Genomic DNA, 25,491 nt, shown 5'->3' on the forward strand with positions numbered 1-25,491 from the left:
TTGCCAAAAATGTCTGATATTAGAGCTTATTTTTGTTTGCTGCACGCTTTTTTCAATTAATATTAGTAGCGGGTGGTATGACCGAAATCTCCTATCATGGTGTGAAGCATTAATAAATATGAGAATATGGTTACTTACTTCAAATATTCAACCCTTATATATATATATATATAAAATTCTAAAAAATGTGTGAGGTAAAAAAATGGACATTTGTTATTTTTGTAATATCACATGGGTCATATGATTCATCAGATCTGTCTTGCACATCACAGCATGTTTTTAAAACCATTATAACATCATAAACTGTGAACGGCAACAGATGTCAAAACTATTCATTTGTATCACAAGCAGGCCAAAAAATAATTATAAACCAGAGTCATTTCAGTCAACCATAATAATGGCACAGCCAAATAATTACATTTGTGAAGTAAAAGCCACAACAGGAAACATAGTATTAATATCAGAATTACATTAATGTTTTGACGCCGAGCCTAGCGCATATCGATGTTGAAAAATCAGATTTGGCAGTCACAGGCTCAAATTAATTAGTGCAATTAAACACAATTTGCAGCAGTGTCAAACCCTTTATTTTGGGTGGGCATTTGCGACGCGTTGGGACGCTTATTACCGACAAACATTTACTTTGCAGCATGCACTAATAACCTTTCGTGATAAATCAGCGAACAAGAGACAAGGAGTTGAAAGTGTGCCACGCAAATGAAAAAAATGCTAAAGCAGACAGAAGCTGTATCAAAATAGTTTAGAATTGCCAAAACAAGCTGCACGGGTTGAGAAATATACAAAAGGTGCACTGTTACGCAGTCTGGTTTGATTTTCAGTCACAGTTGAAAATATACTTCATTTATCATCAAATAATGCACGGTGTCATAAAGGTTACTATAAAAGTAACATTATAAATATAATGAATAATATAAAATATGTGACACTGGTCCACAAAACCAGTCATAAGTGTCAATGTATAGATTAATACACCATCCGAAGAATGAATAAATAAAATAAGCTTTCCATTGACATTAGGATAGAATAGTAAAATCATGAATTTTAAATATTGAAAAAAAAATTAAGTTTTGATATATCTAGAGTAGGAATTTTTCAAAAATACCTATGGAACATGATCTTTTATTTAAACGTCCTAATGATTTTTAGCATAGCAGAGAAAAAAAAAAAAATCTAGAATTTTGACTCATACAATGCATTTTTGGCCACTGCTACAAATACACCCTCAGCTACTTGGTTTTGTGCATTTGTGGGTAAAATTATTGGTACCAAAAAACAGAACGCACCTTTCTGAAATGGTAAGTATGTGAATTCTAGAAAAACTGAAAAAGTTCGGAAATATATAGGGGGAAAAAATATATATATTATATTGAATAATATAAAAAAGATGCTAATAAACAGCAGGAGAGAAGAAATAAATAAGCGAAAAGCCACCTTCCCCAGCAGTTGATCTGTCCTGAGCCTTTTAGTGACTTTCCCGCCCTCCCCTCTCCCAGCTCTTGTAATATGGGGCAGTCTCTAATCTGACCGCGCATCCCTTGGATTACAAACCCTCCGACAACACCACTATCACAGCCTCCACAGCCCCCCAAAATCAGGTCAACAGCCCCTTCCCCAGGCCTCTTCATCACTCTCCTCTTCCTCAGTGGCTTGCTTCATGAAAAACATGACAAACACTGTGGGATATAGCATCAACCCATCATGTAAATTGCGTTCACAGTTATAATCTGGTCGCTAATTGCATACGCAGACATGCTAAATACATTTCAGGTGGCTAAAATTAGTTTGGACTTTTTCCACACATTGACATTAAACTCACAAATAAAATTATCTAATCACTACAAACCAGACTGAGGGAAAAGCAAGGCACCCGCACATTTGGTAAACAACGCGAGGTCGGATTTTCAGGGCAAGGTGTGATTTAACATTTCAGACAGCAGCGGTTCGAGATTTCTGATTGGCAGCCGAGGAGCCTGCGACCTTTGTTTGACCCTGTAGCCTTTATAAACTGCAGCAGTTATTGAACACTCGATCTTGCAAGGAGAGTTTGAGGTATGAGACCAAACGAGCAAAGAGTGAGAGGATGAGACGCGCACGAGACAAAATGAAGATCAGACGTACGAGATGAAGGAGAATAAATGCCAGTGGGTAAACACAGCATAAACATCTACAGAAAAGCCATCTACGCTGAAGAAGCTTGAATCTATGCAGGCTTGTGTATGTGGAATGATTATAGAACAATGTGGCAATAAGCTTAATGCGTGAGATTAACAACCAAGCAATCAATTCTACATGTAGATAAAGATAAAGAAGCCATATTGAGTGTTTAAAAAGGAGACAACAATGCATAAAAGCATTGTAGGAGTAGGAGAGCGTCATAACTCGACAATGCAGCTGTGGCTTGAACACGAACACACACACACACACACACGAGGGGCTTGAGCACACCTGATCAGCTCAGAGACAAATGCATCTTTAGCTCTGTGAACAGAGCCATCCAGAGGGTTAAAATATGATAGGAATTCAGAGCAAACAAGACCGAAAAACAGTACTTGATTACTATATAGATACACAGTTTTTTTTTTTCATATCATACTCAAAATATACCATGGTACATCAGAAAAGCAGGGCAATAAATCAATACAGGAGTGTGAACACTGTGTGTATATATATTAACGTATATATTTAAGCAAATTTCCATTTAAACGAAAAAAAATACATACGTAGATATATGTATGTGTGTGTGTGTGTGTGTATTAATATTAATATAATTGAAAATATCATAGCAATATCATATTCTGATTTACACCACAGTACTGAGTGATTACCATATTGAAATACTAATTATTCATTATCAATATTCATAGCATTTAATGAAAAGGAGGTATTATTTTTTTATAGAAGAAAAGAACAGTTGAAAAAGGAAAAAGGTAATACCAGGAAAAAGGAAGGGAAGGGAAATAGTAGCATGGTAATATAACGTCTATTACTGAAACAGGAAAGCAAGCAGCCATATAAGCAAACAAAAAAAAAAAAAGTTACCATGGTACATTTACGGTATCAGATGGTAATACAACACCTTAATACGGTCTGTCTCCACAGCACTTCAAAGAACATCACCGCATTAACATGGTACTTTTTTGTGAAGGCAAATGAAGAAGAAAGAAAGGATCTTGTGAAATGTTGAGACAGTGAAAGCAGTGAACGTGGCAATTAAGACATGTAAAGAACCATCCCAGTTAAGCCCAGTCATTCTGTCGCTGGGGCAGCGGGGTACAGCTCTGCCAAGGTACGACTGGAGGCAGGTGTGGGCACGGCCTCAGAGGTAATCAGCCGGTCAGTAGGGAGCCATTTTGACTTCTAGTGAAAGCCTCTGGAAGCACATGGTATAAAAATAATAATTACTCTGCATTACGCTCACTGTCTGGGAATAGACCCACGGCAGCACAAGACAGAGACGATGAGCTGCTGTGTCTTTCACCACAGTGTGTGCGTGCGTGTGTGTGTGTGTGTGTGTGTGTGTGCGTGGAGGTGAAAAGTGGAAAAACAAACACTCCACCCAAATCAAATAACATAATCTCCAGTTATAAACGCTGCCTGCGTGAGTAAACCCAATCTAAAGACGGAGCTTGTTTTGAGGGATTCATGCTAGTTTTGTGGCTTTTTCCTCGCGATCCGTGGAAGCCTGTTGAAACTTGATCCCGAGCACACCGCTGCATTACAAACGGACAGTTTTACTTCATTGCGCCAAGTCGGCACTTGAAAAGCAGAGCGGAGAAGGGTGGCCCGCTATGCCAGCGGTGCCAGACGTGGTAAATGCCAGCTGTGGGACCTGCTAACTTAACCTCGCTGCCCACCGCTGGCGCAACAAAGAGGGACGAAATGAAATCGAGAGACTTGGAATAACTGTGGCATCCCTTGATTCACACCCCCTTGCAAGGTTATGAGAAAAACACACCACTGCGGTCTCTGTATTGACACTCGCACAAGAACCAGATGGTTTATTCGGACAAAACCCACAGCAGTGCAAACAGGAATCTGAAGCGTTGCGCAGACAGCAAGCAAACACCTCCCGCTTCTGAAGAATAGATCAAGATGGAAGAGCGAGTCTGTCGATGGAGAATTACTTTATTTCACTCTTTGCGACTCCCTAGATCATCGTGATAACCTTCGATACGAAGGTCACCATAAAGGCACTGGCCATTAATGCTTTCATAAACCCAAAAAAACAAAAGATGGTTTAAAAATGATTATCTAATGTTGCCACATATTCGAAATCTCCAAAAAAAACGACAAACTGGTCCTTATTAATACTACAGGAGTTAGTACCGTACCTTTAAAAATTGTAGTTGACTAGACCGTGCGACTACTCAAACGTATGCTATGTAGCTTAAACTGTGAGCACAAAGTGGGAATTGCAAATATTTCGATATATACTTTAAACAAAACCATGAAATTAAATTTTAGCAGTCATTTCTCATATTCTTAGTCATAATCACATCCTGATTATAAAATGTCACCAATTGTCACCAAAAAGCAGCAATTTTTATTTGTCTTAAGACTTCTAAATTAGTCTTTTTAGTTAAATGTATTTTGTCAAAATTGTCCCGTTTTTGTTTATCCAAATTTCAGTCAAATAAATGTCTGTACATTTGAATCCAATCAATGAAATTTGATGTGGGGATTTTAACTTATTTAACTGTTATTTGGCAACCGCATGCATGAAAGCTGCAATATTATTTTGCCTCTTATTTCAACAAACAGATATTTTCTTGTATTTAAAAATACATCTTTTATCATTAAATCGATTGCATGTTGATATATTCTCAGTTATGATTTATAACTGGCAAAAATGAAAAGGCAGCTTACGCAGCCATAAATTAAGCTGGCAATGATGATATTTATTGGTAATCAGCCAAAAACTAAAGTAAATGTTAATAAAGAAAGCCACATAGCATGACAATAGTAATGCTGCAGCAAAATCTGCAATGTTGCCTGTGGAGAGTTACCAGAGGTTTTTTTTCCCCCTCATTTAATGCCTGTAATTTATTCCATTTTCTGTGAGAAACGAGTATCTCCGGACCTAAATCTGGGTTGGCCGGCCATCTTCAAAGTAACGACGGAGTTTAGATCAAAACAGCACTTGGGAGGGAGACTTGCAATTGTGGGAATTCAGACGGAGTTCAGGTCACACCTCCTCCAGACAGATGACATTTAAATTCCATTTATTTTCTTGGCAAACGCCGCCTCACCAGAGCAACTTACAAGAAAATGCATATACTGTATCGTGACGATTGCTTCAACACACAGCAAAGGACACAAAGCGGTACCAACAAACCAAGGGACAATACAAACAGCCATAATAAGATGCCACAGGATTGATAACATACAGGTCACCTCTCTTCAAGATGAAACAAGCTCTTACCACAACTTCAACTTCAGACCTTAGCAAATATCTAGCAAGATGTGACAGAATTTCAAAATACATAAATGACCCTCAGACACACCTGTCCTTTATATCCAGATGCTCTGAAATGTAAACAATAAACAAAGCGTCAAAGTAACTCTTGATGTCTCTTATGGCTAGTCAAAACAGACCACATTTCACACAGATTTTTAAACACAGCACGCTCAGGAAAGGCATGAAAGCGTGATGAACTCTTTAAAGATATAAAAAGGGTGGTTAAGAGTAAAAAAATATTTTTTAAACATATCCATCCTGGGTTAGCTGGTGAACAGGCATAACTATGACAAAACGTATCTTAGAAGCTAGTTGTGAAGCCTGGTGGGGAAGCTAGCATGCTAACATCTCATGCTGGGGACCAGCATCCAAAATACAACATATGCTTCTCTCCTGGTGTTTTTCAGCTGGGAAATCAACAAAGAGGAAGATGAAGGTGAACAACGACGAAGCCTTTGAGTGAAAACGTGTGTGAGTCATTGTTCGTTCCTTTAAGATTTATTCCTTTTCGTCATCTTTCAAAAAAGCTGGTAATTTTCATTGAGAGCAAGAGAATGAGAGGCATTTTTGAGAGATTTAAAATGAAAAAGGGCAGAAACGGAGCATACGAAAGGGGAAAAAAACAGACAGGTGAACGCTAGGGCAGATGATGCAGGGAGAACAGCTTAGATTGAGAGGAGAAAAGCGGCACGTAGCTCACATTCAAAATCACAGTCACACATTAGTCATCAGGACCACCTGGAAGCGAATGAAACAAGAAAGACGAAGACAATGACCAACGCTTATTCACTTTCCACTTTTGAAATGCTCAGATATATTAAACCACCTGTTCCTCCACTCGTCTTTTCAATGACGCAGAACTCTGCCAAAACATGCCGCAATGAAAAACATGTTCGTCTGTCGCCCTTCCGTCCTCTCCAAGTTTTCCGCCTTGTGTGTCATTGAGGAACGCTCATGTCTGTCGTGTAGGCATATGTGACGGCTGAAATCGGTATTAGTTATTTTCTAATTTAAACAGTGTAACAGAGCAACTCAAGAGTGCTAAGGGTCAAGGAAAAGGCCTCCATTATGTACTTACAATGTTTCTGTCAGAACGTGATGGGACGGGGAAAGCCATCTTTCAGAGAGTGACACTTGATGTAGCAGACAAGTTGGGTGACATTAAGTACGTCTAAAATTAGGTTTCGTTTTGTTTTGTTTTTAATGGACTAGTCAGCAGCTCACCTCAAGTACTAGGAGTCTTAAAAACCCAAATGATACTTCAACCATAGAGGTTTTTTCTTGCATGGCAATCCACACCATTTTGGACCACCCCATTGTCGATTAAAAATAAATTAATAAATAAATAAATAATAAAAAAAATCACTTTCAAGAATTCCTAAAACAAAATCTTATGTGTCCTGCCTAAAATAAAAACTTGCTAATTCAGGACGCTGAGTAAATGCTTCAAATTAATTAATTAATAATGTTTGGTTGAATTATCAATCTAAGAAGGCCTAGCATAATTAGGCTAGTTTCAGGTTCACCTGACCTGGGTCTCTGGGGAGTTTACATTAGACAGGTTCTTGCTTAATATATTGGTACCATTTTGCTTATTAATTAACTTATCAGTATCTGGCCACTCTAAATATATACATTAAGCAATATTGTATAATTAATTACATTTTTATATTATAATATAGGCTATTTATATTATATTAAAGTGAGCATTATGTGACAGCAAAAATTTACGTCTAAATGTAGAACATTTACAGTAAAATAAATATCCAATGTCAATTGTCCAATTTACAATATAAAATAATCAACCAATATGGATAAATTCATGATGAAGCTTGTTTTATGAAATTCCTTTTTGTGTAGTTCCTGAAGATCTCCAAAATAATAAATGTTCAATGCATCACATTTCACAGAGCCATTTCACTTTTCACAGAACCAGGATTATGATCTAGATAAAACTGCCCAAAAAACTAAACAAAACAAAACAAAAAAAACTAAGCCACAGCTCAGACAGCAATCAGAAAATAAAGGATAAGATCTTTCAAATCACTCACCAGAACAATATTGTTATGAACTCATCTGTTTACAAGCAACTCCACATGCAAAATTACGCGACAAATATGCAAAACATTTTGCTGGTGTAACTAAATACCAAGATTTACAAAAAGGCTCTGATGGAAGACAGGCTTCTTTGGGAAGTTTTAGGAAGTTTACAGTGAGCAGGTACCACTATATCCTGCTTTCCCTTCCTTTCCTCAATGTTTTTCTCTTTTTCCTTCTTTCTATTCAGTAAGCAACCTTAAAATTGGACTAAATGCTGATTTCAGTTCCTCTATAACAGAGTAGCAATCAATAGCTTGTCTATAAGTAGACTGAAGTACTTCCAGATGACCCTGTCTGTTTAAAAGGTGGGGATTGGTGGAAAACATGTGGTATCGAGGGTTTCTTGGTGGCACTAGTGGCTGCCGGGTTTTGGGGAACTGGCTCTGCACTTCTGGGAGCCAAGCCAGAGTCGCAATCCTATAGCAATCCTCGGATTAGTTATGAACCAGATTCCACAGATCTCAAGATTTGCATGTTATATCCCATTATCTTTCCTCCCAACTGGAGGACTTACTCACACAAAGTGCATCACTGGCCACTTGAGCTATAAAATAAAAAAATTAAATAAAATAAATAAAAAAAGAAGGGTAGACAGATAGAAGGAGACAGAGTTGCCCCAAATTCCACCACCTATAAGTTTACAAATAAAAATATAACGGTTTAATTCCTTGACTGAAAAAAACTAGTCACCATTGAAGCCTCGACTTGAAGAAGCCAATATAACGGCGGTGCTGACAGTGAGGAGGATTTGACTCATGGGAACCTGCTTGTTTTTCTGCCCCTGATCCACTGACACGCTAGGGAATGGGCACTGTTATCAGCCTTGCCTGAGATAGCAGGCTTGATGGGGCGGCCGGTCCACGGGGATCCCAGAGATGAAGTTAATCAGACGGAGACAGGTCTGGAGCGACCCATGGGACCTCCGCTGCCGCCTCCTCCTCATCCTCCATCTTCACCACCCCCATCACCACCAAAACTCGTCACGACCTCCACCGTAAGACTCTTCACACAACATTAGCCTGGTGTCTACAAAAGCCTCAAAAATAGACAGAAAGTAGCCTCAGGTCTTCCAAGAAGTGGCCAGCCATTGGCTCGAGAGTTGACGGCTGGGGAAATCGCTCAACGGCGCTGAGTAACCCTCGAGGAACAAACTTGACGTTTTCACTTCACCCTAGTCCAATTAATAAAAATTAAAAAAAAAACAAACCTAGAATTAGTCCACTGGACGCAACAATCTGAAGGCAAATGGAGATTAATAGCCTGATGAAAAGATTTGAGAATACTTTCGGAACAGGACACAACACAGGCCGGATATGCTCCGACCTCCTGAACTTTGCAGAGGGTTAAAGGTCAGGGGAAACCGGTCATTAATCCTCAGACTAGAACTCGGGGGGCAGGACATCTGAGCCTTTCAAACTCACCGAGTCCCAGAGGTCCAGTAGCAAAGCCTAGAAACTGATCTGGAGTTTACTCAGAAAAGGCCACCGAGCATTTCAAACAGTCAATCGGAGCAGACAGCCTGTTTCACAACAGCCGCGTCAACTTCGAACACGGGTGGTCAGTCGAGCGGAGGAGGGGGTCGTCAGAACACTCATTTCGACAATCCCAGGTGTCCATTGGGTGTTAGAAATGATTAGGCGTATAGATTAATTGAACACACGTCAGACTTAATTAAGCATGGCGTTTAATTAACCATGTAATTAATCTTATAGAGGCCGTACACAGGAGCGCATATTCCAATTGGTTGAAACTTCAGCAGGCAGCTGACACAAACTTGTACCTGTTCTCTGCTAGCGAGTCCAGTAAATTAAATGTCTGAGGCAAGAATAGACGCATAATCCCTTTCATGACTCAAGCCCCAAGATCTGGCCCAGGTGAGACTCTGGTGCTAGCAGTTAGCGGTAAATCACAGTTACTTTCATATAATCTTTGACATATTATCCTCCTCTGGAGCGTATTCACGAGGTTTTAACACTGCTAATGTGGCGGGTAAAAGATATTTGCACAATTTATATTTGACGCTAAATTTCTGCCAAAGAAAACATGCAGAGTGGGAAAGAGGTCCCAGTTTACTCTGCAAATTGCAGATACAGGCGCGAACACTCAAACTCTTCAAGACTGAGCCCAAGGGTTGAGCAAGGGTCAGTGTTTGTGGTCACATTAACATGGTCATTTGCAGTTGGAAAGCCGCATCAACAAAGAGCTACCCTTTTTGGTGGAGCTCAAGGGTTGTCCACACATGCTGCTCCAGTTCTCCATTACTAACTTAAAAGGTCTTTCGCAAATCAAGGGGTCAAAAGGGTCACGGTGCAGACCTTCAAGACAGACCAGCCTAATCTTAATCCTGCAGCCTTGAAAGGATAGATCAACCAAAAATTTTAATTGTGTCCATTGACCGCCCTCCAATTCCAAACTTGTATGAATCATTTCTTTTGTGTAAAACTTTTTTCTTTACGTTGAGGGTCCAACTGACTTTCTTTTTATAGAGCGAAAAGACATTTCTGAAAATATATTTTGTCTTCCACGGCAGAATGCAAGTCATAAAAGATTGGGACAAGATGAAGGCAAGTAAATTATTCCAGGAATTTCTTTTTAGGGTGAACTATCCCTTCAAACCTCTCAGCTATTGTGCCAGATTTTTTTTTTTTTTTTTAAAGAACCAAAAAGGTGTATCCTGGTACATAGACAATGATGATACCCTAGATTTACAATAGTATTTATAGATATTACAAAATTTATAAAATGCATAACCTGGGTGAACAAATTTATAGCACATGCTGTCTATCAAAAAAGACCCAAAGTTGAAAATAAACAGCACAGGTAACTCTAAACAGAGGGTAAAACTGATCAATTGGATTAAAGTCACCAACAGCAGAACTTCGAGTTCAACTAAACCCCACAGCGGGTAAAAAAGGAACTCACATAGTCGTGGAAAGCCTTGGCCTCGCTGGAATGTTCACATGTCTCCCGTCGATCTGGAGCTGCACAGTACAGATCCCAGAATACACTGCAAAATAAGGCAGAATAAACAAAGCTGAGTATCAAATACATGGGTGAACTTCACCGAACTAAACAGCTGCTGAACTAAACAGCAACAAGCTTAACGCATCAAGGCCATGTGAAAAATAGTACTAAATGGAAAGATTTGTTCCAGTCCTTAACTTCTCCAATTAACATAGTCTTTACCAAAAATGCCTGATGCAACTCACCTACTCATTAATAAAATTACAACACTCAAGTCATGATTTACAACCCTTAAGGTTTTAACACTCAATATAATTTAAATGTGTTTCACTTCACTATTCTGAGCTTTTTTGATGAAACCACTAAAATTTCTAAGAAGCAAAAGTTTAAGCAATGAATTAATAACAATGTTTTTTAACATGCAAACAAATTTTATTTAGAGTTACGAAAACTTCAAGAAACATTCAAGTTAGTAATGCAAGATGTGAGACCCGCAGGGTTTAGGGGGCAATGCAGATAATATTTTTCTGTAGTGTAAACGTGCGAAATGGTTTCAGATTAGACTTGGGCTCCAGCACGCTGTAAAAGGCACAGAAGGTAAAAACAGAAGAATGATCTTCTTCAGTATCACACTCAGAAGAACTTGACAGCTTCTATCAAAGCTGGGTCACTACAATCATAACCCCTGGACAGCTTCCCACTTAAGAGGTGTGACCTGCGAGTGGCTAATCAATTAGGCTTGATATTTGTTAATTAAGGAAATACAGTCCTTAAGGGCTAATAGGGGAGCGGGTTGCACTCCAAATGGTCCCTTAATTACTTCATTGAAAATAAGTACCTGTTAAACAGGTCGGCATTAAACCGCTCTCACTCTTTAGATATTGATTTAATGGACGCTTCATAAAAGCTGCTGAAGCAGGGCTTAAGAAAACTAACGCAAGTTGTTCCATCTTTCGAGGCAGCACTTTTTACCGCTTACCATTATTTCTGCTGATGTAACAAAATTAGACTTCTGTTCTGAATGTGGGGAAAAAGCTTACGTTTGATGTGACAGATTGCAAAAAGGACAAAATAGGCCGCTCACGGCACGGCGACAGGTCAATGGGGCTAATCAGTTTCCACCCATTTCATATATCTTGCCGTGGAGTGGAAACCATTTGACGGATTTGTGTTCGTGAGCATAACGCAAAGGATAGCTTATGACAGCTTTCATAAATCACTCACTGTTTATGGGTGGAATAAGAGAGCAAGGTTAAACAACATTTAGCTCATCAGACTACAAAAGTAGAGGAAATGCAGCAAAAATCAAGCATTTAGTTTTAAATACAGATAGAATTCATACTTACGGGGAGTAGGTCAGCCAATTATGTATTATGTAATATTTACTTATGTCAACACTTGCTCAAAATTACATGGACTTGAGGGTAACACAAAAAGACCACAGTGATTGCCCTTTAATCAATAAATCAAGACCTTTCAAAAGTATCATAAAGGTAGTTCATATTATGCATTTATGTTGGAATCACATGAACGAATCATTCAGACCATTTCTGAGAAATGGATGAAGATTCTAAGGCTCCAACACATTTATTAAAATCAAACTTCTCATGAACATTAAAAAATAAATAATAATAATAATAATGATAATAAAGTAAAAAGTAGGCCTAAAATTAGGCCTAAATTTTTATCTGGTCTTCACACGAAACCATTGGAAAGCTTAAAAAAAAAAAAAAAAAAAAAAAAAAACTGGTATAGCATTCTTTGGACCAATACTGCTTTTTGTCATTTTGGAGAAATAGGCTAGGTCCTTATTCATGTCAAGATGATCTTCTTCGACTTGTGTTCCACAGAAGAAATAAAGTCACATATTTTTACGAATTTTTGGATCAACTATTCCTTTACAATGTGGAGGTGATCTTTATAACAATGGTTGGGATGAACTACTCTATCTAAATGAGAGAAGTAAGCAGAGACACAAAAGAAAAGGAAGACAAGATGCATTACAAGAACCATAGATAAGTGCGTAAATGAGCGCTCTGCAGGAGGTACCATACATTAACACCTCACATCCTATAGAAACCATAAACCAGGAAACAAATAAAACAGGTGAAAGAAAGGAAAAGAAAAAGCAAGAAAGGCACTTTGACAGAGGAACGTCATGCCTGTTCTTCGCCCTTCAGTCAGTGCACAATAAAGCCAGGCGGCATTATCATATCTATCAGCTGCCGTTAAAGAGATTGCAGCTTTGTCGGAAAGCTGCTGGAGGGAGACAGCAGGACCATCTCAAATCCAATCAGGGTGCAGGGGAAATGAAATAAGACGCCAGTTACACTTTGTTACTGAAAAGCCGCAACTAGACACACATCAAGGTGGGGAGGAATGGTGAGCGCGAGCAAGTTACGTCTTTTTGTTTTTGTTTTTTTTTTTTGAAAAAGTGAGTTCTGTTGGCTTGATTGCAGCAGGAAAACTTGTTTAATGCTTGTGTGTTTTGTCTGCACAGAGGAAACGTGGGAAAGCTTTTCTTTAAAAAGCTGGTGTGATGATACTGCGACATACTTGTGTTTTTTAAGTGACACTTATGTTAGTCTAGTCTAAGTGTGAAATTATCCAAAATCTAGTCATGTGAAAAATAAAACAATACTGAAACAAAACATTGTTTTTTTTCTAAATAAAAAAATGCTACGGTTAATGATCAGGGAGAGAAAAAGGTGTGTTGGGACTGGGCAATGACCTAAATGTCTGGGAAAAAATGGTTGCCCGTATCTGCAACAGGCCCGTACACGTACACTTCCCACCATACCATGTCTCCAACATTTTTTTCTTTTGATAACAGATTATATAAGACAATATACACCCATAAAAACAACTTCCAATACCTCAATGTGACATTTTTATGTATTCAGCAAGAAACCAATATGTAGGATGAAGTAATTAGGTGGCTTGGGAGTTTACCTATTAAAATACAAAGAGACTAAATAAGAGTTTGCTAAAACAATGCCTAAACAGCCATCATTGGGCCATGATTTTGATTTCAAAAACATTTTGCAGTGCATCACAAGTACTACGCAGAAAATTATACAACACTCACGCAACAACAAAAAGACGCCACCAAACAGCATAAAAGAAATGCTTTATGTCCATTTGTTAACCCACATATGTTTCTTTTGCTCTCCGCATCAAAGCAATATTGTAAAACATGACCTGACCTAAGAATTTATCAGTGTAAAATGTAAATCAGCTGCCTTTTCATTTGCAGACTGTGTGATGTCGGAGATGAAAAAATTATGCTATTATATGATTGATTATTTCTACCTGCTTTCATTTACATCCAGGTCAACTTTAAATGCACACACAACCACAACCGCCTTTCTTTTATAGTTGGTTTCCTCGGTTACACGGCTGCTTTTAAATTAATGCACTTGAGGTGAACGCTTTCCTGTCAACGCAAAAGGAGGATGTCAGCTTTAGGTCATCTGAAAGTAAATCCATGCAACATCTCTGTCGCTCGGCTTTCTCCATTCACACCAGATATCGATTAAACAAATCTATGCGCGAGATAAATCGCAAACGGTCATCCTCCTTTTGCGATCCACACCTGCACCCCAACCAAAACCTCCACCCCCCAAGCCCTTGCTTGCCTTACAACAGATGTGGATGACTGCCCCTCTCAACAAACTTTGCCTCCACCCCCTTCTGCCCCACCCCAGAGCCTGGTGCTACCATTCAAACCCCCTTACAACAGGAAACTGCCTTAGACACAAGGGAAGAAAATGCAAAAAGGAGGGGGGTTGGAGGGGTAGCGGAGAAGGAGATTTGGCTGTTTAACACAAAGAAGACTGGAATGCAAGGAGTTAATCCGTTTGAGGGTTCTTCCGCAAACAAAGGACAGGCCTCCAGACAAAGGTTGGTGGGGGTACGCACAGGGGGGAGGGGTTGGCTTTCCCTTACCATCTGGCCCTTTTGTTTGGGGGAAGGGGGTTGGTGAAGAGGGCGGTACTCCGTGGCCCCTCCGAGTCCCTAAAACCCTGACACGACCCCCTCCTCTACACGTTACAGCTCCAGACAGACGCTCCACCAATAGTGTCAACACCATACAGGGACCCTCCAAAACCTACTAGACTCCTAATAATCTCACAGAGGGGAGCCAGTAATCCAAGATGGAGAATAAGTTGAGTGTGATAAATGAACACACCGCTCTGTGTGAACCTGATCCACACACACTGATCTTATTTTTGAGTAAGCTAAGAACATAACGTGAATTCCAGACAAACATGAGAGTCTCCAACGGACCTAAGTCAGGATAGATGCCATATTTCATTTGGATCCAGCGAAATAAGGCTGTAATGGATAGGTGTACAGTGTTTGATTGGTTCTACTGTTGTGTACTTTGGGCTCGATAGTTTGATTGACAAAACTTTAAAGATGAATGTTTCTGAAAAATTACCACAAGGCAAAAACAACTCTGGGACAGTAGAGTTCCCTGCTGTAAACACTAGCTTAGATAAGCATGAATTTCTAAGCATGTGCAAACTGGTTTATGGCAGCTTCTTGCTAGTCTAGCTTGTCCACTAGCGTAGCTATGTTTTTTCACTAGCAAAAAGCTGCTAAAAGGAGTAGCCTAGTTCACCTCCGGAATAAAAGTTTCCTAATGGTTTACCCATGTCATCAAACATGTTCAAGTCTTTCTTCAAAGAAATAAAAGAAATATAATTTTTTCCACCAACTCCAAAATCTCACATTGTTTTTCTTTTTAAAGTGGAGTTAGACTTTCTTTGGATTCACTTTATAAACACTGGGTCATTACCTCCACCTACATCACGTGTGACCTTTTCAAGTTGACTACATAATGCTTAAGGTCAAGCTAGTGCAAGATGAGCATTTGTAGTTAAAAAAGTAGATAAATTAGAATTTTTTTGTAGGAAAATTACTGATGGTTTTACTAGATAAGACCCTTATTCCTCCGCCTGGATTTTGACCATTGAAGCTGTGCAGAAGCTGAAAATCGAACCCTGTTGAAGTCCACTGTATGGAGAAATATTCTGGAATTTCTTTTAGGAGGAAAATACATCTTGGGTGACATGGGGGTAAGTAGTGAGTAGTGCAGTTCCAGAATAAGAATTTCCTGATAATTTAAAGTTCACAGAGAAAATGACCAAAACAAGAAGCCGTCTTAAAATCAACCTACAGTCCTACATAAAGATCTTAGGCATTTCACTCTTGCGTCTGTATATACAACAGGCCTAAAGCTGCATGGCAACATACAGACACCTACTTCCAAGAATAATGGAGCAGCGTTCATTTAGGCTCGTCTACTGCTGCTAACAGCTAGCATGGCCATACCGTCAGAGAATGTTAAGGGTTTTGAGTTACAAGATCGATACATACCACCACCATGAGTGCAGGAATCCAGGAGGCTCTCCTAATGTGATATTCTTCTCCCATCGGATCTAAAAAGGCAGGAACAGACAGAGAAAAAGAGGTCAAGTACGAATAGACCTGGTTCACAAGGCAGTTAAAAAGCTCCTTTACAATATCAAAACAATGAAAAACAAAATGAGATATGTAGTTATTTTGGTTCGGCAGCTCCATTGCTATAATCTAGGAATCTACTAAAACCATTTAGCTGTTGTGTTATCCAAACAGCTAGCTAAATAGGTGATCCTAAAAAGATGGCCCTATTGGTTTAGGTTCACAATAATTGGCACATTTTAAACAAAGTGATATATGGACACCTCAGTACAAAACAGATAATATGTTTTTATAGCTTAAACAGATGCTCAAAAACAATGCAATTGTGATTTAATGGCCAAAACACTTTGACCACTTGTGCTTTTTTTTATATGGAGACTAACCTCTAAAGTATAAAACGTGTCCAACATTTCATGTATTACCCAATGGTGATTTTCCACACCAAACCGGGTCACGTTCACTCTCTCTTCACAGATTACACCTATTCAACCTACCACTGTAACGGATGGTACTTTTCCAAGCAGACATATTGATTTTATAACATGCCCTGTCCATAACTATGCACCCAAAAAGCTGATGTGCATTATTCTGCGCCTCCCTGATGTAAGGGACTGATTAACAATGTTTTAAAGCGTGTGTGTGTTTGTGCTGATCAGTGCAGAGCTGTGTAGCCCCTTGAGGTCCGAGGTGTAAGTAGAGGGAGTTTCAGCAGTAATTGTGAGGTGGCAAAGGGAACAAGCAGGTGACTGCTCCCTCATTAAGCTTCAATGCACAGGTGCGTCCTCCTGCTGTGTACCTGCCTGGGCCGAAAGACCTCCCCTGTGGTGTACAAGTGTGCCTGCGCTAAGGTCTTGAGATCTGACGAGCGTTTGCCTAATTGAATAGCAACGGCAATAATGACGACTGTCGACGGCACGCACGTTGACGCCCTACTGCCACTAAAAAAAATACAAAAAAAAACAAACGTTGGTAAACAGAGCCATCTGTTTACTTGTTGACTCTTTAATATTTACTTACGGTGTACAGTCTAATTTTGCATGCATAGTTGCAGAATTTGCCTTTCTAAAACCACGCTACTGGGTTGGATCGCTAACCAAATTTTGTCGTCAATACCTAATGCAACATCCTAAGGCAATGAAATTGCAATTAAACTATGACTGGTAATAGATTTAGTAATTATCGCTAATTTATGATATTTGCACTTCACATTAAGATATTTAACTATTTTTATTTCAGTATAATTTTTATTTGTAAACGTGTAAATTTATGCTCAAATATATAATTTTTCATTTTGCAACCATAATTGCAACTATGAAAATACAACCCGTAACAATTAATATAAAACTTAAAAAAAAAAATTGCCAGCTTCTTACCAAATTGTGATTAAATTTCATCATAAGAAATTAGAAGTTAACCAATTTATCAACTACACTTTACAAGAGCGCATTTATAACATTAACAATTAATGCTGTATGGGGTATTGTTCATTGTTAGATTGATATTTCATCATTTACTAATATATTTTTGGATAAAGTTGTTTTTATTAGTTGATGCAGTATGAAGTAACATGAATGTTCAAGTTAAAATGTTTTATTTATTTATACAGTACATTTTAATGGCTCAGTATTGATATACCTATATATATATATATATATATATATATATATATATATATATATATATATATATATATATATAGTTCAGAAACAACAACATGTCACCTGTCTGACCAAGATCCCTGGAGATTCTCACAAGCGCAAGACTTTGGCACAGTGCTTTGTCTTTGTCAAACTTTGTCTGAGCAAAGCATTTAAAAAGACGGAGCGCTTCTGGAAGTCCACTGTGAGCGCTTAATGATACCCACATAAACAAACACAGCAGGTACCGGAGGACCGCGGCAAATGCAATAAGATAGATGATAACATTTAAAAAGTTCACAATCTGTAAAGGTCCTGAAGCACTAAAGAAGAGTTACACAATCTTGTTAATGTCTTATAATGTCAAACAATTAACATTTACACATCTTTATAACTACAAACAAAATCTCGTCAAAAACATGTAGTCACTTAAATTATGCACTGAAAAGCTGAATGGACATCACCTGCTTCTAACAATAGTTCCCTATGATTTCAGCGATGTGGAAAATACAGACGGAATCCAGTTATAAAAACTACTGTATATTGTGAAATTATAATGTACATCATGAATTTAGAGTCACTTTATTAGCATTTTACTGTTGCATTTTAGAAAAACTATTGTCATATTATTTTCAACAAGAAACTTACACGTCGTCAACAGCAACCTGACAAAAAAACCCTTAATTTTAGAATTAAAACGCAAAAAATTTAATTTGAGAAAGATAGGGCCCTGTAACAACTGTAAATGACTAAATGAATACAACAAAGCACAATAAAAGCATTTTGTGGTAAATTTCAAACCTGCAGGTTGGCAAAAGTATTTTAAAATGCAACTAAATCTGGCTTCTGTATTCATTCAAGCGCAGGCTAGCAAACTTCGCAAAACTTCTTAAAAGAAAACCAATACTAGTCTTAGATCAGCCTTAAAAGAGAGCATTAAAGCAGATCAGAAGATGGAGTAGGCTATATTACAAACCAATTGCACCTATTCCCACCGAGGCCAACGTTAAATCAGACTTTTAACACGCAGTCGAGTTTAAGAGCGGTTCTAAACACAAGTGGTGGCATCACCTCCACTCCAGACATGTAGTGTACTCAAGCTCTATATAACATTCATATAGTGAGAACAGCACTGACACATCTACAGCAGAAGCTCCAGAGCTTCACAAAACCGTAACGGCAATCTACTTTAGCATGCTGGTAGCAGCAGCACAAATGTTAATGCTGTGATTGCACTCCCTCAGCGGCGCTCAAACTGATTTTTAGAAACCCTGGTGGCACATTATGTAATATCGTAGCCAATGACAGATCCATTTATTGATCAAGACCTTTCAGAGTTTCAGCAGATAAAATTAGAGAACCGCTATCAGACACCAGACTCTAAGGGTGTTGTAATCAGAAACTAAATTTTACTAAGACAGTTCGTATTTGCTAAAACGAAGAAATTGGAATTGATTAATCGATATAAACGAAACGCACAACAAACCAAAGTCTCAACCAAAAAGTATTCATTTCTAGCCCCAAACCTGGCTTGAATTATTATTCGTTTTTGATGAGCGCACAATAATAGCCGTTTGCTTGGGAAAATGGATGGGAGACTGCTTACCTCTGACAGGAAGGTCTGTGCCGATTTCTGTGCGCCAACATGCAGCAAGTACTCATACACGTATAAAGCTAACCTGCAAGACAAAAAGAGGAAAAAGGCGTTGTTAATCGGTTTTATACATTGGCTTTTTTGGGTTTTGGGTAGTTCCTTAACTTCCGAGTGAGAAAAATGCAGTTCCACAGGCTCTCCCTTTCTAGATGGACAAGCAAACACCTTGCAGCCATTGACTTGCATGTTATAACCTCACAGGTGCTTAGTTGCGAAGCATTCTTGGAAATTCAGGATGGTAAAAGTAGTTGAAATCTGAAATTTGAGGTAAGGAGCATTCCTTTTTAAGTTTATTGTTCATAATTTAAGTTCATTGTTCATAATTTGAATTTATGAAGTCAATATCACTACTGGAAAAAGTTTGGTCTGCTGAATGTCCTATTCTTCGGTGATTTGGTGCTAATGTAACAGCGGAGTGATATTTTGAATGCTAGTATGCGTGTATTTAATGGCACATTAATATTAGCAAACACATTAACGAATACCACCATATAGCTGGTAAATATACTTTTTAAGAAAACTGTTTTACTTATTAAATGAAATATCAGTAAAGTGCATGCATAAACTCAAAACATGGATTCATCATAGCATATTTTGAAATTTAGCTGCAAAATTAAAAGTAGCCTTCATTAAATAAAAATTAGGTCTTTCAATTAAGCAAGATTAAATTAAGCAATGGTGCAGTTATTTAAAAAAATAAATAAAATAAATATATAATGTAAATGTAGCTAATTAGATGGACATAAATTATAACAATTACTTTCCCAAAATCGTATAATTACTCTGAAACGTAAATAAATTAATATGGAGTTTTCCAACCATCAGAGCAATTAAATCAATCTTAAAATGAGTCACTGTAATGTATATTAAACTAATCTAAATGTAATCAAGTGCAAATGTCTTCATATCTTTCAGCAAATATTGATCTGACTAATTGCTAGGACTAATTCATTCAAAAAGTTAAAAATTGACAGCCCTAACAAAAATGCATTATCTATCCACGCTGAACACTCCCCTATTACTATTTAAAGAGCATCTCCAGAAGAACAGCTTCAAGGATCAAATACCAAGGACTCATTTTCCCCTCAAACGTCTGAATTATTTCTTGGTGTTTCATCAGACGTACTCATTTTAGGAGCTCCCCTCAAGTATATACAGCTGTCAACAAAGTTGTACTTTTGTGCAATGCAGAAAAAGATTTCAGTTTTGCTTCTAATTTAATTACGCTCATTTTTAACATTTAGAAAAATGGAAATTCATAATCGTAGTATTGCGCGAAACTCGTGTCACGCACTTCATTTTCTCAAAAACTAAGAACATCTGCGCAGGTTCTTCCAGCAATCTGACAGAAGCACAGAGATGTGATGAGTTCACAAACACCCACGTCCATCAACTGCCTGACAGACTGACCTCAGAAGACCATTAACACCCACCCTTCACATCATTCCCTAAATGATGGACTTCCTCAACTTGGTAGAAAACACCTAGATGAACTAGTCTAAATTTTTAATAATTCAGAGGTTTTTAGCAATGGGGCTTCAATTAGAACAAAAAATATATATTTTTGGGCGACTACTTCACCAAATTTAGCATCAAAAAACTCCTTAATTAGCACAAAATCCACCTTAAATGGACATCCCATTGGTATACCCAGTTAAAAGGTCCATTCACACCGAGAACGATAACTACTACGATAAGTATATTAGCATCCATATCAATGGGAAATAACAATTTATATAACAATAACAAACACTTTATAAACACATGCTTTAGTTTTCACCAGTTTTTAAACAATGGCCTTCCACATCAACGAATATTCAACGAATATTCTCTATTATGAATGTTTTGTTGCCTGCCGCTTTAAATGCTCCAGCATTTTAAGAAAGTGATTTATAAAGACAACTACAATTGCGTTCACGTCAACAGACAATAGTTTAATTTAAGTGCACGCTGTAGTTTTGTTGTCTGCTGCTTCAAAAGCTTGCCCCTTTAAGAACGATAACTATACCGATAACAGAATTACTGAACAGAAAACAGGTCAAACAATGATATTGGGTGTTTTTTAACACCGACAAAGAACTAACGTATGTGATTTTTCCAACGTGTTTACGCAACGTGTGAAGTTGTGCGCGCACAACGCAGAGCTAGCGCAAAGTCAACCATTTGTGGTTTAAAACATTTAGAAAATAACTGATCGTTTCACTAGATAAGACCCTTATTCCTTGTCTGGAATTATGTAGAGCCCAATGAAGCTGCAATTTAAACCTTCAACACGTTGGTCCTTGTTAAAGGAATTTTTCTTACAAAATTTACTTTCAATTGAATCTTGGATGATGGGGGTGAGCAAATTTTTATTCTGGAAGGAAAATAATTCCTTAACTGTTCAAGCATTTTAAGAACAATAACTATATCTTAAACTACATCAGCCTAACAAATGATAACATTCTGTTTATTATAAGAACAAGCAGTTTTGTCTCTTAAAGATTTAATTCCTCAGGCTTCGTAAAGAGCGATAACAAGAAGGAGAACTACATTCGTTTGTTACAAGCTTGTACTGCAGTTTTATCGCTTGTCGCATTAAAAGTTTACTTTTTGTAGCGTCCACATCCCCAGACGGTGTTTATTCTAATGCTGCCGTTTTTTCGGTTGCCACTTGAAATGCTACACGTTTTCAATAACGATTACCATGACAATAACTGTATTAGCGTCCACACCATCAAACCACAATGTTCTGTTTTTCGTGAAGCACACCATAGTTTTCTCGTCTGCCATACTAAATGCTAAAGCATTTAAAGTAGAGTGGATTCTGACCGGCCGTCCATGCTCTTAGCATTCATCAGCTAGAAAAAAAAATTCTCTATTCTCAAACAATTGGAACATTTTTTTCAACTACCTTCTTGGCGCGAATGGGCCTTAAAACCAGTCAACTATTTTTTTCAGGCATTCCACTGGCTAGACAATTTTAAAGATGTAGTTTGCATGCAAAGCACTACGATTGTTGGTTTATTGAAAACCTGACCTCTAGACGGAGTCTTGTACTCGACAGCGCAAGTCAGCTCGTATGAACCCAACTGGTGTTGAGATAGATCAAATGGAGATTCCCACGAGTGGCCGGATGAAATTTTCATCGTAAGCTCTTGGATGATCTGAGGAGCTTCTGCAGGTTGATGATGGGTTCCTGCTCTCGGCCTGCTGCATTATTGAGAAGGACTTCATCTACAGTGGGCTTCGGGGAACGCTTTTTGTCATACTGACAGAGGAACATATCGGTATTTCGACTAATAGCGAGACCGCAGGTGGAGGATCAACAGGCTGAGAAGCTCAGTGTGCGTTCGACTAATCCTCATGCAATACAACAGCTCGGGGTGCAATAGGAAGGCGGACCTATTGACTTAATATTTAGATTAATGACTCCATAAGACCGGTCGAGGGCTATCGTTTTCACACGCCTGCTTGCGAGAGCCGCGCAGCAGGGATAATTTAGACCTTGACAGCGGCGTACGAACGGCTGCGTGGATGTCGATACGCCGATGATGGACAGGCATATCTGACGAGGTTCTGCTTTTGCTCTGCCATTCAGGCATGTCGGCTCGCTGTGTGTCCGGTCTCATCATGATGAGCTCTCCTGACTTAACCTGAGAACACATCTTGACATCTCGCCCGAGGCTCCCAGTCAAGACTCCGTTTATACATAAAAGAGGCCGAGCCAAGTTTAGCTAGCTTAAGAGCAGACAGTTAACAAATGAACTTTGCTGTCTCCATTTCAATAATTTAGCTGCAGGGTCTTGCGTGAAGACGAACAGCATGTGAGGAGAGTTAAAAAGGTGGCTGAAGTTTAGAAGTGAAGTTTTAAGGCATATTATGCATCAGGGATTCTTTAGATTCTCCTCAGTACCCAACTTTGACATAAAAGCCAATCAGAAAGTTGCATTATCGGGTTGAATTTTCTTTTAACATAAGCTGTTTTTTTAGGATGATGGCGCAAAACAAAAAAAAAAAAAAAAAATACATGTAAGCTGTAAACAAAAAAAGATTATTGGAGTGTGTTTTATAAGAAAATACAACTTTCAAATGAATTCAGTGTGCTAATGCGGTTTATTTGTAATTAATTCTAAAATGTACTAGCAATGTCTGAGTTAAAATAAAATTTTTTGAGTGAATGTCAAAAAACTAAAAACACTGCAATATTGCTAACCTGATATATTGCTAAAAGCGAATGCACCAATTCTGACCAATACCAATATTATTTTTTGCTCCAAAAATTCTATAAAATTTTAGACTTATTATATTCAATTTTGGATTTAAATAAATTAACAATAGACAAAGAAAACAATGGTTTTAAGAAAACTTGGGCATGAAAATTTCAAGATAATATATATTAATAAATATTTTGGGATTTACTAAAAATTACGATTATTATAGGTTATTTGTGAAATACAACATTGAAAATAAGTGACTGTTAGATAAACTAAATGTAGACATACGACCTGCAGATAACAAAAAATAATAATGGTATATAGTATTAACTTAAAGTGCAACCCTGCGTTTAATGAAATATTCTGTTCAAAGCATTTAACCAAAAAGAAAAACTACAGAACATATATGACTTATATGCAACTTTTGGGCAAACTGAGCAACAATGGATGTTTCTTTTTCAATAAATGCAAACCAATCACAAGTGGCCTGACATTCCACTGACATCATGAAAAGCGCTGTCATAATACTGGTGGCGTGGCCTTGTTCCACATCCTTGTACTTTCTGACCCAACTTAGCTGATCTTTCATTCATAATAACCAAAGATTGACAGAAAAATTCAGCAGAGCAACGGCGCTAAATCAAAAATGTTGATAAACTTTCATGAGGCAATCCATCTCAATTATTCTGATGAAAGCCGAGCGAGCGCTCTTTTAGAAAAGATTTCCAAACACGCGCGCGAAAAACAGACATTTCCGCGTTACAACTGAGAGCAATCATTAAATATGCCCCTAAATAATTACAGAGAACATCTCTCTTCAAAGTAAACTTAAAAAGCCATACATCCAGCTATCCAAGACAGAAAATTAATTGATTCTCATCCACGTCTGAGAGCAACGTTTATCCAAAACAGAGCAAATCAGACGCTCTTCATAAGAACAACGTCCTGTTTCTGTGTGCATGCTTGATTCCCTTTATATGTTGCTGAAAACACCTCTATGGAGGAGGCTGAACCATCTGGATGAAATCAAAACCATGCATTCAGACCTACTCGCTGCCTCTTAGACACACCAATAAACTCAGGGAACCTAGAGAAGTGCTCAAGATGTTGGGGGAAAATAGGCGATGGAGACCTAGATCAGAATCTGTTTTCATTAATTTCCACTCCAAAAGAAAAAAAAAAAAAAAAAAACACCACACCGTGCAATTTCTTGAGGCATTCCAACTGATTCGCGGAATTAGATTGAACCAGTGGACGCTAAACTTTGATGAACTCGAGCTTTGAAATCCATTCAAAACTAATCAAAGTCAACAATGCCGCAACAAACTTGACATTATTGATTCGTAGGGGCCACGGAGCGCACTTATTTTTTTAAAGTGGTTTCTCCAAAGCAAACTTGCCGAGGATGCCAATGAATGACGTTTAGCCTAAACCCTAAATCAGCTGCTTGAGAATTTTCATGGCACCTTTTCTTGACTAGCGCTGACAAATCTATTAACCTCCAACGACAGAACAAAGCCTGTGTGGTCACAACACTTCATCTTTGAATATAACGCGTGAAACGGTAACCAACGCTTGAGGAGCCGTCTACATCCTTGCATAACCTGCGGGACCGACACGCAACTCCACCTTCTCATGATCATTTCGGCCCTTTGACTGTACGTTTTATTGGGGAAAACGTCTAGTTTATATGCAACCTTTTGCGTGCACCTGGTACGGCGCAAACTTTTGGGAAGCTTCTTATGCAAAAAGTACCAGAAAACATTGGAAGCAGTGGTTTCAAAGCCATAAACAACATCTGGAGGATGAAACAACCGAGTCCGAGAAACTCAAAGACGGTCTTGTAAGCGACTTCTCGTGAATGCTGATCTTCTACAGATCATCTTCTCCTTCAGTTTAACTACGACCACCAATATTTCCTCACGTTCTTCTTTTCCAAGCGTGTTAGATCTCCAAAACAGCTGCAAATCACCTCAGACTCTCACAGCAAAC

General features: G+C 38.2%; 2 protein-coding genes across 4 annotated transcripts in view; both read right to left on the reverse strand.

Moving 5' to 3' along the window:
* Positions 1-25,491, reverse strand: part of LOC122327734 (CUGBP Elav-like family member 5) — a 1,183,696-nt gene that overhangs the window by 635,071 nt on the left and 523,134 nt on the right. The window lies entirely within an intron of this gene.
* Positions 1-25,491, reverse strand: part of ssbp4 (single stranded DNA binding protein 4) — a 51,075-nt gene that overhangs the window by 24,602 nt on the left and 982 nt on the right. Inside the window, exons 2-4 of the mRNA XM_043223307.1 lie at positions 19,256-19,328; positions 15,929-15,990; positions 10,502-10,586 (exon numbers count right to left, since the gene is read on the reverse strand). Coding sequence (XP_043079242.1) covers positions 10,502-10,586; positions 15,929-15,990; positions 19,256-19,328 — 220 coding nt within the window. The remainder of the gene's footprint in view (positions 1-10,501; positions 10,587-15,928; positions 15,991-19,255; positions 19,329-25,491) is intronic.

The sequence above is a fragment of the Puntigrus tetrazona genome, chromosome 22 (assembly GCF_018831695.1).
Source record: "Puntigrus tetrazona isolate hp1 chromosome 22, ASM1883169v1, whole genome shotgun sequence".
Lineage (NCBI taxonomy): Eukaryota > Metazoa > Chordata > Actinopteri > Cypriniformes > Cyprinidae > Puntigrus > Puntigrus tetrazona.